The 17895-nt window shown below is 38.8% G+C and overlaps 1 protein-coding gene across 1 annotated transcript; it reads left to right on the plus strand.

Moving 5' to 3' along the window:
- The first annotated feature begins 1396 nt into the window (after window positions 1-1396).
- On the plus strand, window positions 1397-16891 carry CHURC1 (churchill domain containing 1). Its single transcript, XM_042943521.1, has 4 exons — window positions 1397-1583; window positions 6592-6727; window positions 8284-8354; window positions 14458-16891. Exons 1-4 carry the CDS (start codon window positions 1545-1547, stop codon window positions 14548-14550), a joined length of 339 nt encoding a protein of 112 aa, XP_042799455.1. The 5' UTR covers window positions 1397-1544; the 3' UTR covers window positions 14551-16891.
- Window positions 16892-17895: the final 1004 nt, after the last annotated feature.

Below are 17895 nucleotides of genomic sequence, written 5' to 3' on the forward strand. Positions count from 1 at the left end.
TCAATATAAAAATTACTGATGAAATATTTTACATTTTTTTTCATACTGTCTTCTAAGTCTAGTTTGTCGAATGTACTTACAATACATCTCAGATCAAATTTGCCACATGTATAAGTGCTTTATAGCCACATGTAGCTACTACCTACTGTATTAAAAAGAAGTTGAGTCCAGGGTAGGAACTAAGTCCGAGTCCTGGGCGACTACCAGCAGCTTTGTTACCACAGATAAGACCTTTAAGCACTTATTTCCTTGTTTCCTCATCTGAAAAGGGGAGACACATTTTTTTTTTTTTTTTTACTATTCTTATAGGATTGTAAAGGCATAAAATTAGAAACTGAAATGATGACACTTTGAAAGGTTGAAAATGTCATACAGATGGAAGGCATTGCAATTATTCCAAGAATAGAGTGAACTTTGAAATGGTTATTAATCTCTTCTTTAAAGAACCTGGATCCCAAGAGCGCCTGGGTGACCCAGTCAGTTGAGCATCTGAGTCTTGATTTCATCTCAGGTGTTGATCTTAGGGTTGGTGGGTTGGAGCCCCACATCAGGCTCTGCTCTGGCTGCCAGGCCTGCTTCTCTCTGCGCCCCCCCCCCCCCAAATAAATAAATAAACTTAAAAAAACAAAAAAGAACCTGGATCCCAGAATCTCATATGCTCCCTGATTTCCTCACTGACTTGACTGCGATAGGCAGGGTTAAGGAAGGAGGCTGATGCTCCCATCAAATATCTCTATTGGTGTAGCTGGGTATGATGACAGGTTGTTCAGAAGCACAAAGACAGATTTTTGGATATTCGTATTCAAGTTAATTACATCACTATGAAAAGTAAGATGCTTTCAATACGGAGGAAAAGGAAAAGGCAGGGCACCAACCACAAGCATTTTGAGCTCCATAGGCTGGACCTCGCCATTTTCTATTTGCACAGCGTGTGCAAGCCTCTGAGGTGCTTCGGCGACGCGTTTCCCATCGCTAATGGGATAAATAATGGTCATTTATTATTAACATTTCAAATGTTTTTTTTGTTTTTTTTTTTTAGCAGTTTTAGGAGATTCTCTGCAGAGCTCTAAGTGCCTCTTGGCCAACGCTTCGGTTATTGCTTATTCACCTGTCTCACTGGTATGGAAAGGTATTTAAATTACTATAATTTCAGCTTTCTGTATGGGGTAAGCCGAGGCAGCGAGAAACAATTCCCTTTCGTGTGTATCGTCACTCGCCTTTCTGTCAGCCTAGGCTTAGGAGGGAGCCTACATCAGAACTTTGTTTCTTCCGCGTTCCCTTCCGGGTTCCCGCCACAGGGTCCACGGACCCGCCCCCTTTCTCCGAAGGTTTCCGAAGTCCCACTCTTGGCCGGCCGTTGTTGCCTGGGAGACCAGGCCCTGCCCTCACAACAGGGGCTAAGGGGCGGAGACTTCGAGTAGATTCCCGAAAGCAAACACTCCAGGGTAGAGTGCTTGGGGCGCATGCGGCAACCGTGCCTTTGCTCTCGCGAGGCTTCGTCTTTCCGGAAGCACTAGAGGACGGCCCTTGTGAACGGCGTCGGGATGTGTGGGGGCTGTGTGGAGAAGGAGTATCCCAACCGGGTGAGCGAGTGGGCGCCGAGAACTTCTCGCCCCCTTGGCCCGTGGCCAGCCCCCGAGGCTCCTCATACCCCGGGCCGGCCTTCCCTGAGGGGCCGAGCGCGGGACGACCCTGCCGCCGTGCCCATTCCGGTGACCCGGTAGCTGTATTTAGGCACTTGATGGCGGGGACGGCCGGTGGCCGTCGGTTCTGCCCGCCGGTCCACGCCCTGGGGGCTGATCTCAGCCGTCGCCCCACTTCTCTTAAGTTCCAGGGTACAACAAAGGAAACCCCACACCACCAACAATCCAGTCGACGACAAAGGGACACCCTCCCGCCACCGCTGATGACATTGTCAAGCTTGATTTGGTGAAATTCACTTTTCTTACTGAAGTCTAGCGCTGGAAGGGACCTCTGAGGTCATCTGTCGTTAACACGGTTTTGCAGATGAAACTAATGCCCAGAGAGGGGAAATAAATTTCACATTCTGTTAACCTGAGAGTCAAGGCCAGAAATCAGATTTCCTGAGTATTTAAAAAAAATATCTGTTCCTCTCAATCTCCGGAGGTTGCCGAAGCTTGTTTACTCTCATTTATTCAAGGTATACTTATTGAACATTTATGTGTGTAGCTAGACCAGAAAGAGATACCAAAGATGAAATAAAAGGCAGCCTCATTGCCTCCTGAGAGCTTACGGTTCAGAGTATGTGATTTAACAACAAAAAATGAGTAGTACAGTTCATAAGTGATATTCAACTTTAGAGAAAGGGGCGAGCAATAGCGCTGTTCTCCCAAAAGAAAGGTAGACTTCATTTGGGACTTGGAGGCTAGTTGTGACTAGGGTAGAAAAGAAGGCAAGGAGGAGCCAGAGGCTTGAAGACTATAAGAACAAGGATTCTTGTGATGGTTGGGCGGTAGAAGATCTATAGCTGCTTCTGCCTCTTAATATTTTGAGTAATACTTAGCTTTGGGGAAGGAGGTGTAACATGAACAGTCATGGTACGGCCTCCTGGGGAAAAGGTTTAGTATTATCAAAGATTTGCATACTCAAAGACCCAGCAATTCTCATTCTAGGGAAATAAATGCATGTACATATGTTCTTGGAAACTTGGGTAAGAATGTTCGTAAGAGCATCACTTGTAGGAGTAGACTGGAAAAGTGGGATATAGCCATAGAATGGAACACCATGAATGAATAATGGAATGAATTAGAGCAGTGGTTCTCAACTAGGTGTGACTTTTGCCTCCCAGGGGACATTTGGCACTATCTGTAGACCGTTTTAGTTGTCACAACTGGGGGTACTGCTGACTACTAGCTAGAGGCATTGTGCTGTTTCATACGCTTTTCTGTATTGCATTCTATTTCATACTTTTTTTAAAGTTTAAAAATAAATTTTTGTGAATCCAGTAATGAACACTGCACTTTTCAGGGACCATGTGAAGGAGGTGTTTGTAGTGAAGAGTATTAAAGAGATTAGGTTGGGTTCTTAAGAATTGAGCCAATCAAAAGATTTTAAAATTGTATGAAGAAATTTAGGTTTTACACTTTAGGCATTGAGCACCCATCAAAAAAAGTGAATAGGAAAATAATTCTGAAATCTGTTATTTAGGGAAATGAGTCTGTGGCTGTATGTTGAGGTTATGGGATGGGGGGAATGTAAAAGGGAGAGCCCTACAGAGTTTTTGGGGAGTCATGAAAACAGTAGGGTAGGCATGAGATAATGAAAGCCTCATTTCGAAGAAAGAATTAATAGGACTTAGCCAATTTAATGGAGGGAAGACCTACAGGTGATCTTAGGTTTTCAATCTAGGCAATTGGGAAATTGGAAGTATCATTACAGAAATTGGTGGCATGTGTGAGAGAGAACCAAAATTGGGGGGCACACGGTCAGATTGTTTTTATCATGTTTCATCCAAGATTGAGAATGTAACACCCGAGGAGTCAAGTGAAAATATAAGATTGCAGTATAGGTGCAAGATTCAAACAGATGAGTTAGCCAAATAAAAGTGTCAAAATAGAAATGATCTGTTTTCTTAGAAAAAGACTGGAGAATCAAGTAGAATCAAAGACTGGGCTTCAAGGAATAAATTAATTTAGAAAATGAAAATAAAGTATAAGAAAAAGAGTAAAGGAATGAGGCGATTGGAAAACCAGGAAGGTGCCTTTCATAAGCACTTTTTTCTGACTTTATTCTGTTCTAAAATAATTAAAGGGCTGTCATGAGGAAGAATTAAACTTTTTGGAATTTCAGAAGGCAGATTTAGAAATAGTGGGTGGATGTTATTGGGTTTAGGCTTTGAATCAGAATAAAGAACTTTAACAGATTTTCAAAATGGAACGGGCAACCCTGAGAGGAATTGAACTCTCTTCTGTTGTTCAGGAGAAGCTAACCTGACCATTTGAAATCTCAAAGGTCCTTCCAACTCTGGGGGTTATCGAAGTCATGAGGTATTTCTGAGGGGAGTAAGAACAGAAGTCACTTTGAACTTAGCAAAGGGACAATAAGGTAGTGGTAGCAAGAATAGTCTACCCGTGGCAGAGAAAAATAATGGATTAGCATGTTGAGAAGCTCTAAGTTGGATGCTTAACCGATGGAGCCACCCAGGCACCCCTAAATATTTAATTATTTATTTGGGTTTCATAAATTTTTCTGGAGACTTGTAGATATTTTTCCAGATGAAAAATACTAGACTTAGAAGACAAATACAAATAGTGAAAGAAAAGCTTTGATAAATTAGACTTCATAAAAATCAACTGGTCTTCAAAAGACATTATTTAAAAAACAGCACATCGGTAACAAAATATTTGTAATACCGATCTGAGAAGATTTGTATCTAAGATATATAAAGAACTCTTATGGGGCACTGGGTGGCTCAATTGAGCATCTGCCTCTTGATTTCAGCTCAAGTCATGATATCGAGCCCTGTGTTGGGCTCTGCACTCACAGCACAGAGCCTGCTTGGGATTCTCTCTCTTCCTCTCTCTCTCTGCCCCATCCCCACTTGTGTTCTCTCTACAATAAATAAGTAAACTTTAAAAAAAAAAAAACAAAACTTTTATAACTCAATAATTCTTGTAACTAAATAATAAGATAAACAAAAATGGACAAGACTTGAATAGACACTCCACAAAAGAAGACACATGTGTAGGCACCCTGAGAAGATGTTTAACGTTGTTAGTCATGAGGGAAATGCCAAATAAAAACTATGAGATACCTCTACATGATTAGGATGGCTAAAATAAGAAAAGACACAGTATCTAGGGTTGGTGAGGATATGGAGCAACTGGAACTCACACAATTCTGGTGGGAATGGAAAATGGGAAACTTTGGAAAACTAACCGGCAGTTCTAAAGTTTGTATGGACCATATTTTTACCATATGACTCAGCAATTCCACTCCTAGATGTTTACTCAAGAGAAGGGCATATGTCTACATAAGACTTAATGAATCTTTGTAGCTGCTTTATTCATAATAACCCCAAACTGAAAAGGACCTGAAAGTCTATTGACAGATGAATCCATGTAATAGATTTGGCAGTAAAAAGCAATAAATTACCAATGCATACAACAACATAAATGATTAACATGGACTTTATGTTGAACAAAAGAAACTAGATGCAGAAGAGTATACTGCATGATTCTATTTATATAAAATTTTATAACAACCAAAACTAATAACTAGAGATAGAAATTGGATCAAGAGGTACCTGAGAAGGGGTTGGAGATAGACTGCAAAGCATAAAAGAACTTCCTGGGAAGATAAAACTTTTTATATCTTGATTGAGGTAGTGGTTACGTTGAAATATATGCCTATATATATTGGTATATAAGTCGTTCACGTATACCCTTACAATGTGTGGATTTTATTGTATATAAATTATACTTCAGTGAAGTTTATTTTTTAAAAAAGCAAAGCACCTGTTTTTAATAGCTGGAAATTTATACTTTAATCTCAAGGCCTTTTTTTCCACCTTTAGTAATTAAGTTGCTGTGTCTATGATTTAGTATCTCCCGACTACATAGATTGATTTCCTCACTTCTCCACCCCCCTTGCCCCAACAGAGTAAATCTCTTTCTTAGTACATAGCCTCAAGGAGCCGCTCAAAAGGGAGAGGTTAACTGTGGTGCTGGGAATCCAGGAAGGCTTCACTTGTGGCATCGCTTAAAGTTGGTCTTCCTGAGAGTTCATAAGCTCCTCAAAGGTGGAAAGATATGACTCACCCTCTAATCCTTCCCTGTGCTTTGCACAGTATCGGGCACATAGCTGCATTGGAGAAATATTGATTTGACTGGTTTTTAGTCACATCAACTGTTAAAAATACCCTATTGGTCAGAATGAGGTTGAATTAGATTATTTATAAAATGACTTTCTGAACAATTACTGGTAAGCCTCTAGAAGAGAACTCCCTTGAGCCAGGAGCATAAGTTGTTAACAGTTTCTTAGTGATGAAGCAAAACCCTTTCTCTCTTGAATGCCATGGTGTCAGGCTGATGAGTTGAGAGCTTATCTTCACTGCCTGAATCACACATACCCTTAAGGATTGACCTCTATAGAGCTGAGGGTTTATTCTTGTTTGCTTATTTTGTGTTATTTTTAAGGCATCAGAAAATGTTATTTCAACAATCAACTGAGCAACACATTGTATAAGATCATTTTTTATTATTCAATTTTAATTCTAGTTTTAGGATCTGCCCCATTTAAATATTGTTGGCTATTGGATTTTTCTAATTTTTCTTTTTCATATTTTATATTAAAGCTTCGGTGTGTGTCTAAAAATCCATATGCATTTAGTCCTCGGATACAGTTGCTGTCCTCAGAGACTTAACAGCTTTAACACTGCTTCAGTTTTATTTGCCATAAATAGCCCTTCTAGAGGAAAGCTAGTAATTTCAAAAATTACTTGGTACAGATTTCAAGCAAGTAAATTCTAGCCATGTTTTTTTTTGCCTTTAGAAATTTTTAGTCTATTAATTATTTTCACCAAGGGTTTTGAAATAGAAGAAAATTAAATTCCTATTTTTAATATTTTAGGGTAACATCTGCCTGGAGAATGGATCTTTCTTGCTGAACTTTACAGGCTGTGCAGTGTGCAATAAGCGGGATTTTATGCTGATCACAAACAAATCTTTGAAGGAGGAGGATGGAGAAGAAATAGTTACCTATGATCGTAAGTAGATTCTTTATTTTCATGCAAGTCTGATAGGAGATACCAGCTTTTAAAAGCTGGTACGTTGTGCCTGTTGATATATTTTATTTTATGAGGCCTATTTCAATATTGTATTGTAACATAGAGATGCTAGTTAGTCTTTTAAGAGGAAAATACAGATGATGATAGCATCATCAGATACTCTGCCTGAGTGATTTTTGCAGATAAATTAAGCCTATGACTCAGGTACCATTTTTTGTTTGTTTGTTTGTTTGTTTGTTTGTTTGTTTTTAAAGCCTTTATGCCTTCTGAAACAAGATATAGAGACTTTTTTTAACCTTAGGGTCATTCCGTGTGTTTTCTTTTTCTTTTTCTTTTTCTTTTTTACTGTAGTCTAATACAGTGATGTCCTCCAACAGCCACTAAAGTGTTTAGGGCTGTTTGCTGCTATACTAAATAACCCTGGGATGTAATGGGGTTTTTTGTCTTGTTTCTTTCTCGTGGGGTTTTTTTTTTTTTTTTTTTTTTTTTGTCTCCCATCTCATTGTCAGTTGGTTATTTCTTTTGCTGTGCTACCTTCATATGCCGCTCCTCATCCTCAGTACTGGGAAACCAAATCAATCAACTGTGTATAATGAACGTGAATCAATTCTGAGGTTGGCACTAAGAATTTCTATGAGTAAATTAAGTGCATATACATTTTAGGGCCATTTAACTTAGTAAGGAAGCCCATATACATTTTAGGGTATAGTGACAAGAATTTAAACTGTTCACATCCCCGTTTTGCTTCTCTCTTGGTGCTTTGGTATGTTCTGAATATGAGGAATAAATGTACAAATAATGATATTTTGAAAACAGGTTATGAAAGACACTAAGCCTTTAGAATTGAATCAGACTATCAAAAGTGTTCTAAAGTATAAAAAACTTTTTCTTTCTTTTAGACATAACCCTTTAAACTCTATTTTGTACCAGGTAGTAGGACATAGTATGTAAGAGCAAGGGCCCTGGAGCCAGAATGCATGGGTTTGAATTCTATTGCCAATACTTCCTAGCTTGGCAGTCTTGCTAATAATTACTTAACCATGGTGTGTCTTTGTTTCCTAATCCTTAAAAAGGTGATAACAAGTATCTACTTCTTTGGGTTTTGAGAAGATTAAATAAACAGATAAAAAGTATTTAAAACAGTTTCTGGCACACAGTAAGCAGTCAAAAAATCATAGTTATTATTATTATCATGTGTCTAGTAGAGTCTTTTGTTGCCATTAAATTCACTTTATAATGTCTAGCATTGACTTTTTTATTTATGATTGGTTTTAGTAGCAGTTTCTATAGGTTCTGAGAATGGGAATTAATATATGCTTGTTAAATCTCTGAGTTGAGGCCCTTCATTATGTAGTATTGCTATGTGACAAATTTTGGATTTCTTATCAAGGTAGATATTATAATGGGTTTCCAGCTGCTCTGTTAAATATATCACTTAAGATTCTTTTAAAGTAATACCATGCAGAGAATAGAAATTTTACTGTCTTAAGACATCTTCCAAGACTTAATTTATTTAAGTCTCTCTGTTTTGGCAGATCTGTGTAAGAATTGTCATCACGTAGTAGCCAGGCATGAGTACACATTCAGTATCATGGATGAATTTCAGGTAAATATATAAATGTAGTGTGTTATTGTGGGGGAGGGGGATAATGAAAGTACTTTTATAAATCTAGATAGTTTTAATAAATGAAATATTAGCAGGTATTAAAGGAGACCATCCCTGTCTTCTACTTGTGTATGTTAAGAGAGACCCTTTAGATGTGAGTATATCTGTTCAAACCTGTCTTCGCAAGAGTCAAATCAAAATGCATGCCTTACAAATGATATCTCAGGCCTGTCGTTTATGTTTATAAAGAACAGCACATTGTGGCTTCTTTTGAGGTTACTATTGTGTCTGTTTTTTTTCTGTCCAGTTATGTAATTGCACAATTGTTGGCTTTATGAGTGTTAGCCTGCCCATTGCCACCATACTTGCTGAGCATGGAAATTCTGATAAGGAGGTTATCTTTGTCTTCCCCAATAGGCATGTAGAGTTGAGCAACTCTGTAGTCTCAATTGTGGTAAGACATTTTAATATTATTCATCGTAAAATGATAGGATGGATGTATCAAGGTTGGAGGAAAGAACCTGGACCACTGTAAGGGTAGAGAATAATAAAGATGAAGCCTTGTACAGTTGTGAGAGCACACGAAGGATTGTCCAGAAGGCTTCTGAATGCCTGAGCTGCTAAAGATTCACAGATCTGAGGGTCAGGAAGAAAAGCTAGACAGTGGGGAAAAACCAAGGGTAAACTGGAAATCATGAAGACACACGAACCTGTGTCTGTCCCTTACTGCCTCCATTTTCAAGCCTTCAGGTTGAGTTACTTATTTAAAGTGAACTACATATTCATCTATCAGACATAAATATCAGGTTAGACCTTTTAACAAGCAAGGGAATTTTAAGTGCTTCAAATTTGGGTAGTATTTTAATTAGAAAAAAATAATAATCTTCCGTAATAGAATCTTACAGTATAACCACTCTCATTCATTCTTTTTTTTTTTTTTTTTTAATTCACTTACTCACCTGTCAGAATCTGGTCTCATATGTTTGCTTAATCTGTACAACATCTTGACCATGTCTCCTCAGCATCCAAAAATTATGCCTCAAAAAATATTTATATGGTATATGTAACTTAGGGCAAAATCAAGATCTCAATGAATGCATAGTGGCCAAATAGAGGAAGGAGCATATCTTGGGTTTAAAGGAGAAGCTCTGTCCTTTCATGAGAAGAAAAGAGGGCTCCTGGAGTCCCTGTGAGCTTTTTAGAGCCCTAAATGAATATGAAGATTGCCCTGACTGAGATATTATCTATCATAGCTAGACTTTGCTCTACCTGATTTTCCTTTATGACTGAACACAGCCATTTTCAAAGCTGCCCCAGAAATTACTCTGGGGTAGGAAGAAGAAGATAGAGGAAGATGGCTTGTATTCACAATGCCTGGACAGTGTGAAATTCTCTTGGAAAAAAAACTCAACTCAAACTAGGCTACCTCATCTTCTCTCAACACCTGCTTCCTTCCACCTGTATTCTGTGTCCTACAATCAGATTAGTTTTCTGAAAACAATGCTTGAGACCACCTCTTTGGCCTTTCCATAGTTCATTTTAGCTACAGTGTAATATCTAAGCTCCTTGTTTCAAGGTTCTCATGGGGCTGGCCCATGCTCCCTTCCCTTATTTCCCCTGGTCTCTCGCTTACCACACACATCATTGCCCTAATTCAGACTCTTCCTTCTGTCCCATTAGAGAGGAAGATTCTTATTTATTCCTCTCTAAGGGCTACCCTTTCCACATGTCTTCATCAATCTGCTCTTTGTCTAGCATCATCTTTGTCTTCCTGGGATGTAAACCATTTCTTACATTAAATGTACTTGATTCTTCACTTATTAAAAATAAATTTAAAATGTTTTCATTTCCCATACCTACATCTTTGACCTACTAGAGTAGGTCTTTAACCTGTTTTCCTTATTTCCCTGTGCTCCTCGAAACCACCTACAAATGGGTTTTTATGGGGGCACCTGGGTGGCTCAGTCGGTTAAGCGTCCGACTTCGGCTCAGGTCACGATCTCATGGTCCGTGAGTTCGAGCCCCGCGTCGGGCTCTGTGCTGACAGCTCAGAGCCTGGAGCCTGCTTCGGATTCTGTGTCTCCCTCTCTCTCTCTCTGCTCCTCCCCCGTTCATGCTCTCTCTCTGTCTCAAAAATAAATAAAAATTAAAAAAAAACCAAAAAACAAAAAAAAAAAACAAATGAGTTTTGTTTTTTTTTTCAACGTTTTTTATTTATTTTTGGGACAGAGAGAGACAGAGCATGAGCGGGGGAGGGGCAGAGAGAGAGGGAGACACAGAATCGGAAACAGGCTCCAGACTCCGAGCCATCAGCCCAGAGCCTGACGCCGGGCTCGAACTCACGGACCACGAGATCGTGACCTGGCTGAAGTTGGACGCTTAACCGACTGCGCCACCCAGGCGCCCCAAAAAACAAATGAGTTTTTATGTTCACTTCACTAAAACCGTTCTCTCAGAGGTCTCTTATCATGTAGCCAAATCATGTGACCTTACGTCAGTCCTTAGCTCTTTTGACATCTCTTGTGGGTCTGGTTTTGTCAACCATTGTTGTTTTTGAAGGATTTCTTCCCTTCAGGTTCATGGTGCCAGATTTTTTTTCTTTCTTTTTAAAATTTTTAAAAAAGATTTAAAAAGAAAGAAAAAAATTTTAAAAATTTTGAATCCTCTTGCTTTTTCCCTGGTTTCCTTTCCTATTGTTCACTGATTTCCCCCTGAATTTTGGTCTCTTATCTGGAACCTTCTCTTTACTTTCTCAAATAGTGAGCACATGCACGCGCAGGCTCACTTGAAACCCATCAGCTGTCTCCCAAATGTCCTTCTGTAACCCTAACACCCTGCCTACCCTCCTTTCTTCCTTTGTTTCTCTTGCCTTTTGGCCCTGCTGCCATACCTCATGTCAAGGACCATACCCGCTCAAACCTAAGTTACTGCAGCAGCCCCCAAACTGTAGTTCTACACACTGCCCTCAAGTTAATCTTGCTTACACATACCGTCTTGTCACTCCTGCTGCTCCGTATGGGATATGCTTGCTCTTTCCCTATCACTGTCCTTATTCATGCTTTTTCCTTGATTTGACTAGTCCGTTTCTCTACCTTCACATCAACTAAATCTTACCTCTTTCAAGCAGAACTTAAATTCTCTCTCCTCCTTGTTCACGATAGTCCAACCCATACTGCTTTCTCCCTTTCCTTGTACGGGGACTGACTCATGTGAATAGCCACTTGGGAACTTCCTTCTTAGCCTGCCTGGCACAAGAACTCTTTGTTCTCTGCTTCAGTAACCTACTTCCTTGTCCCCACCCTACGCCAGCCCCCATTTTACCCAAGCAATAGTTCAGGTTCAAGGTGGGATTCCCACCATTGGTAATGTTTTGTTTGTTTTGCTTTGTTTTAAATGTCTTATGGGCAAAAGTAGGTAGGATAGTGTTTTAACCTCCACTACCCAGCTTCAGTTTGCTTTGTTTGTATCTCACCATTACCACATCCCTACAGGATTATTTTGAATCAAATCCCAAATATATCACTACTTCTTAAATATTTCAGTACATATCTCTAAAAGATAAGGATTCTGTTTTTAAAATAACCATAATATCATTGTTAAAGTGATTTCTGATGGCACAAGTAGTGGGGGAAAGTAGAGACAGAAGTACAGACTTTAAAATGGAAACGACATTGTAAATGATTACAGGTATCCTTTGTTTTTTTTTTATATCACCCTAAAAACCACTAAAAGGACTGTGTGTTTGCCTCAGGAAACAAAAGGGCACCTGTGAGGTTGCCTTCTGTTCCTCTTTGGACGAGGGAATGGGAGGACTTGGGGTCAGAAATAGCAGGTAGTAATAGAAGAAAAGAGCCATGGGACCCTCAGAATAAAACAAAGGATCTGATTTTACCCAAAGGTAATTCCCCACAATCCACCCTTTCTTCCGAATCTCTACCTCTATGCTTTGCCCAGGTGGAGCCTTTGAGGGTCTCCATGAATGACTGGGAGGAATTCTTACTCTCCCAACTTGGCCAGTTTTGATAAAAGGTGTCCTGACCCTGGCAGCACAGGGGGATGTGTTCCTGGCATTCCAAGCTAGAATTCTAGACGTATTTTCCCACCGAAGCACTGCTCTGTATGGTTAGATTCTGTAGTCTTGTGCAATATGAATTTAAAAGACTCCTTGGAATTTCCTGGGAACCTAACTGCTATGTACAACATTTACTTCTATGGGAAACTGCTTTTGAATTCCAAATAATTGACCTATGGTGAAATTTGGATTCCAGACTACCTATAAATTAAAGATTATAGGTGTAATCAGTGTTACTTATTTAATAATCTTTCCAGATTATACCACGTGCTAGGTTTTTTCTTGTTCCCAAGTTAGATTGTAAATTTTGCAATGTCAGACCTTGTCCTTGTTTTCTCTCATGTCTGCTAGTGCACCTAACACATTGCAAAACATTTAAGCACTAAATAAAAACTTGTCAATGGATACGTTGGTTGAAAATTCAAGATGTTTGTCTAGCTTTGCCCATTTTCCCATTTTGACTTTATTATTGTTTTCTTCTTCATTTCCAATGATAGGTTGACATCCTACTACTAGTAATGTCTGGCAGGTGAAAGCAGAAGTATTTGAAAGCAGTAAAAGACCTTGTAGAGGGTGGATTTTTATTTCATTTTTTAATTTATGAGACCTGTATTTGTTCTCTAAGCTCTGGCCTCTGTCTCTATTGTGTGTGTGGAGTAGACTTCAAAATTAAGTGTGGTCTTTAAGAAACAATCTTTCCATTGCCACAGCTAAGCTCCCTGCTGAACTCACTCATAGGAAATGGAAATCCAGTTGTCTAGGTCTGAGTGTCTGAACCACCGTCATTGTTTATCTCTGTGACCCTCTAGTGACTGTCTAGACCCATGAAACACAAACTGCCTTGACTGATCAATTCCCAGACAGCTTAACAATCTCAGTTGGAAGCGTGGAAATACTAATAGATTTAGCATTAATATTTGTTTTCTTAAAGAAGATAAAGAGGTTTTTAAGCAAAGGTTTGAAAGGAAATATGTTTATATAGTTTATTCTAGAAAGAGATAACTGTAAAAACAGGACTTTGCCCTAAGAGTTTTGCCTAAAACAAAATCCCTTCTGTCACCAGGCTGGATATTTTTAAAAATTTTAATCCAAGTATAAGTTAACATACAGTGTTACATTAGTTTTAGGTGTACAATATAGTGATTCAACACTTCTACACATCACCCACTGTTCATCACAACAAGTGCCCTCCTTAATCCCCGTCACCTATTTCACCATCCCCCACCACCTCCCCTCTGGTAACCGTCAGTTTATTCTGTGTAGTTAAGAGTCTGTTTCTTGATTTCTCTCTGTTTTTTCCTTTCCTCATTTGCTTTGTTTCTTAAATTCCACATGTGAGTGAAATCAACTATATGGTATTTGTCTTTCTGTGACTGACTTATTTCACTTGGCATTATACTCTCTGGCTCCATCCATGTCATTGCAGTTGGCAAGATTTCATTCTTTTTTATCAGCCTGGACATTTGTTAAGCCCAAGAAACATAAACTTCTTAAATAGATCAAATTCCAGACAGTTAGCTATCTAAATATGAGGCATGACATACTAGTGGATATAACATAATTATTTATTTTCTTAGAGTTGATAAAAATAGTTTTTTCAGTTTGGGACCTTTCTTTCACTTTAAAAATCGTTTTTGTTGCTTAGTAGTCTTAAGTAATCTAGAAAGGAACAACTCTAAAAACAGGAATTTGTCTTTAGGGAATCAGATTGCTTCACTACCACTTTAAATAGCAGCACTTCTAACCAAGCCCAATATGTGTTTTAAATCCAAGATATAGCCATACATTTCCAAGATGACATTCTTGTATATGTAGTAAATAGAGCATCAGCTTGTATTCAATTTATATAAACAAAAGACTTCAGGATACACAGAATAAACCTAAGACATCCCTGGTAGGGGTTGAAGAAACTGATATAACGTACAGAAGGAATATCCACTCCAATTTGTAGAGAATAGCTTTACCAGAGTAAGTTATGGAGTGTCTTTCTCCCTGTTCCTCAATGTAATTATGCACTTTATCTTGTTCTAGGAGTATACCATGCTGTGTCTGTTATGTGGCAAAGCTGAAGATACTATCAGTATTCTCCCTGATGACCCTCGACAAATGACTCTGTTATTCTGAGGATCCCTGCAGTTCTGTAGTAACTATGTTGTGTTGGTTTACAATATAGCAAGCCTGATGGTTTGTCTTACTTAGTTTATAATGGAAATTAGTTGCGTATTTTTTTCTGCTTAGACTTAACTATCCTTAGAAAGAAAAAGTAATTTAGGGGATTATGCTGAGCTCCTCTGCTAAAGTTCCCAGTTCACATCAGAATGAAGCCAGAATGAAGAATCTCTGTTAGAAGTTATATGGCTGGAAGATATAACTAGAATGGGAGTATACCTAATGCCCACATCTTGGTTCCAATAAAAGGAACCAGGACTCCTTGGAAAAGTGATTGATTCTAGGACGAGGGCAGTAAATATACAAGATGAGCTTGGAGCATTTTGTGTCACAAAGAAAGTGCTCAAAAAAACCCCTCACAAAACACAATGATTGGGAGTATGTCAAAGGGGCAAAAATGCCAACTCAAGGAGCTCCCTGTGACCAAAGTTGGAACAGTTTGAGCAACAGAATAAAGTAGTATTGGATTATAATCCAAACTATAAATATCTATGAGTCCTTACTGATATAAATGAATGATTGAATAAGTAAATACATGAATTGGAAGAGTAGACAAATTGCCCATGCAGAAGAATTTGAAATAATGTTATGTAGATGTTCCCTACTCCTCAAGTGTGGGTTATAAATAGCAACTCCCGACTGTAGAGCAGAATCGGGTAGAGTTGAGCATGCAAAAGGAGAAAAGTAACAGTGGGAAAACCTGACAAACACTAGCTCAGCCAAGTGACCAAGATTAACATCCTCAGTGATCATCCTGTTGATAATAACATGCACCCTTGATGTGATATGATGGGAGGGCACTTTGCCTTTGTGGTCTTCCTCCCAAAAACCCATAACTCCAGTCTATTCGTGGGAAAAACATCAGACAAATCCCACTTGAGAGCCATTCTGCAAAATACCTGACCTTTACTCCTCAAAATTGTCGAGGCCATTAAAGACAAGTCTGGGAAACTCTCACTAAAGAGACATGACAACTAAATGTAATGAGGTATCCTGGATGGGATCCTGGGACAGAAAAAGTGCGTTTGGTTAAAACTAGCAAAACCTGAATAAAGTGTAGACTTTAATTAACATAAGTAAATAGAATGATTTCAGCTGCTCCAAAGAGATCTTAGAATATCTCACCTTGTGTAGTTGAAAGAACACTGGCTTGGGTGTTATAAACCCTAGAATTTAGGCCTCTCTCCCATTGGTAACAGTATAACCATTAAGCAAAGTGTTACTCTGGTCTTTATTGTCCCATTTCTATTAGATTAGGCTAATAAAAATTGATATTTTACTTCCTTCACAGTATTGTTAGAAGATCCAAATGAATAATGAATATAAAATGTGTTGGAAAGCATATAAAGTACTAGATGCAATGAGATGGCTTTGGTTGATTCTTCTCAGTCTGAGACCAAAACTTAAAGGGTCAGGCATTAGAAACAAAATTGTTTCCTCTTCATACCCAAGAAATTTGGAAATTCTGAACTAAAGCTTTGCTAAAGTGAGGTGAGCAAGGTGTTCATTGTTGATACCAGAGAAGTTTTGTTGTATAACAGGAACGCTAATGCTGAGGTTTATTGAGCACTTACTGTATGCCAGGGCCTTTTTAAACGCTTACTTCATCCTCATTAACAATTCCATGAAGTAGGTACTATTGTTATCCCAATTTTAGAGCCAAAGAAACTAAAGCACAAAGAAGTTAAAGGAGCTTAAGGTCACACAACTAGTACAGTGACTCCCTGTCAACACTCCTGCTCGGTACACACATGAAGTCTAAGGGTCTGGCAAGGTTAGGAACAAGTTAAGACTGTCAGTGACAGCACTCTGCGGAATCTAGGCACATCAGACCAAGATTTGTTATTCAGCAAAGTTAAGTCATCTGCTCCTCAGGGATCAGTTGTGTTATTCCTGGAAGATGTTTTCCACTTTTCTGCAAATCTATATCTGACCTGCTGAGGAAATCGTTTGGTGAAATGGATCCAGAAAGCAGAGAAAATGCTTCATTACTTTAAATAGCAGCACTAAGCCCATTATAGCCTCTGAATTGTCCCTTCTTGGAGTTTGCTAATGCTTCCAACTTAGTCATTTGGAGTTCAAGGGTATGACTTTATAAGCCCCTACTGATATCCTTGTCTTTTACAGACTGTATAATTATCTATCTGTTTTGGACTATATCCTACAAAATTTAAAACATAAGATCCTATCCACATATGTCATTATTAAACCAACCTTGTGCTGTGTTTTGTGATACTTTCTTTATCTTCTAGAATTCTTCTATGGGTCTAATCAAATAAAGACCTCTTCAACCCAGTTCCACTGAATCCGTACTTTTCTGTTCAAATAAAGGGGAGCCAGGCAAAAACATCAGTCTTTACTTTCCTTCCTGAGATACAAGAAAGAAAAGAAATCACCTATAGATGTAATTGGGAAAGTGGGCTTATTCTGGCCCCTCATTCTTGGTCTACTTGTTCCATGATGTATAGATCTGGAGTCTGCCTACTTAGGCTCTTGGAGTTCAAAGCTCAACATGTTTGTTGTGTTGTTTTAGCTGGCCAAGTCTTTCTCCAATGGTCTTGGGTTCTGACAGTACTAATTAATTCATATATGATATATTCTGGGCACAACCAGATACGATTCATTACTTATAAGTAATTACTAAGAGTTATATGTTTAGTGTTTTTTATCAAGGTATCAAGAATTCTTTCTGTTTTATCTTTTTTGTGAGCCAGGTTAAGTTACTTCACTGAATTTGAGACTCTCAATTTTAGGCTGTGTGTTTCTTGACTGTAGTACAGTCTCTATGGTAGATACAGTGTGGTTGGATAGAAAGGAAACCAGGAAACTTAGGTCTAAAATTAGCTTTGCCACCTGCTCATGTTGGGACACTGGGCAAGTCACTGAGTGTACATTGGTTCTCCGATGGAAAAATAGAAATAATCATGCTTTCTCCAGAGAGTTTTAAATCAAATGATATAATGTAAGTGAAAATGATGAAAATGATTTTAAGTTGTGCAATGCTGTTACAGGCAACTATCAGTGGTCTTTATGAAGGCACTTTGAGATGGAGGGAAACACTATCATGTTGTGATTAAGAGTACAGGCTTTAGGGGCGCCTGGGTGGCTCAGTTGGTTGAGCATCTGACTTTGGCTCAGGTCATGATTAGCTGTTCATGAGTTTGAGCCCTGCATCGGGCTCTGTGCTGATAGCTCAGAGCCTGCTTGGGATTCTGTGTCTCCCTCTGTCTCTACCCCTCCCCCACTCGCACTCTGTTTCTCTTTCTCTCTCTCTCTCTCTCTCTCACTCAGAAATAAAGG

This window comes from Panthera leo, chromosome B3, assembly GCF_018350215.1.
Source record: "Panthera leo isolate Ple1 chromosome B3, P.leo_Ple1_pat1.1, whole genome shotgun sequence".
Lineage (NCBI taxonomy): Eukaryota > Metazoa > Chordata > Mammalia > Carnivora > Felidae > Panthera > Panthera leo.

Excerpts from the sequence above, each read along its gene's own strand:
- CHURC1 (XM_042943521.1), top strand. The coding sequence starts at position 1,545 with ATGTGTGGGGGCTGTGTGGAGAAGGAGTATCCCAACCGG. Across the intron at positions 1,584-6,591 it reads AGAAGGAGTATCCCAACCGG|GGTAACATCTGCCTGGAGAA; the intron begins GTGAGCGAGTGG and ends TTAATATTTTAG. Across the intron at positions 8,355-14,457 it reads GTATCATGGATGAATTTCAG|GAGTATACCATGCTGTGTCT; the intron begins GTAAATATATAA and ends ATCTTGTTCTAG.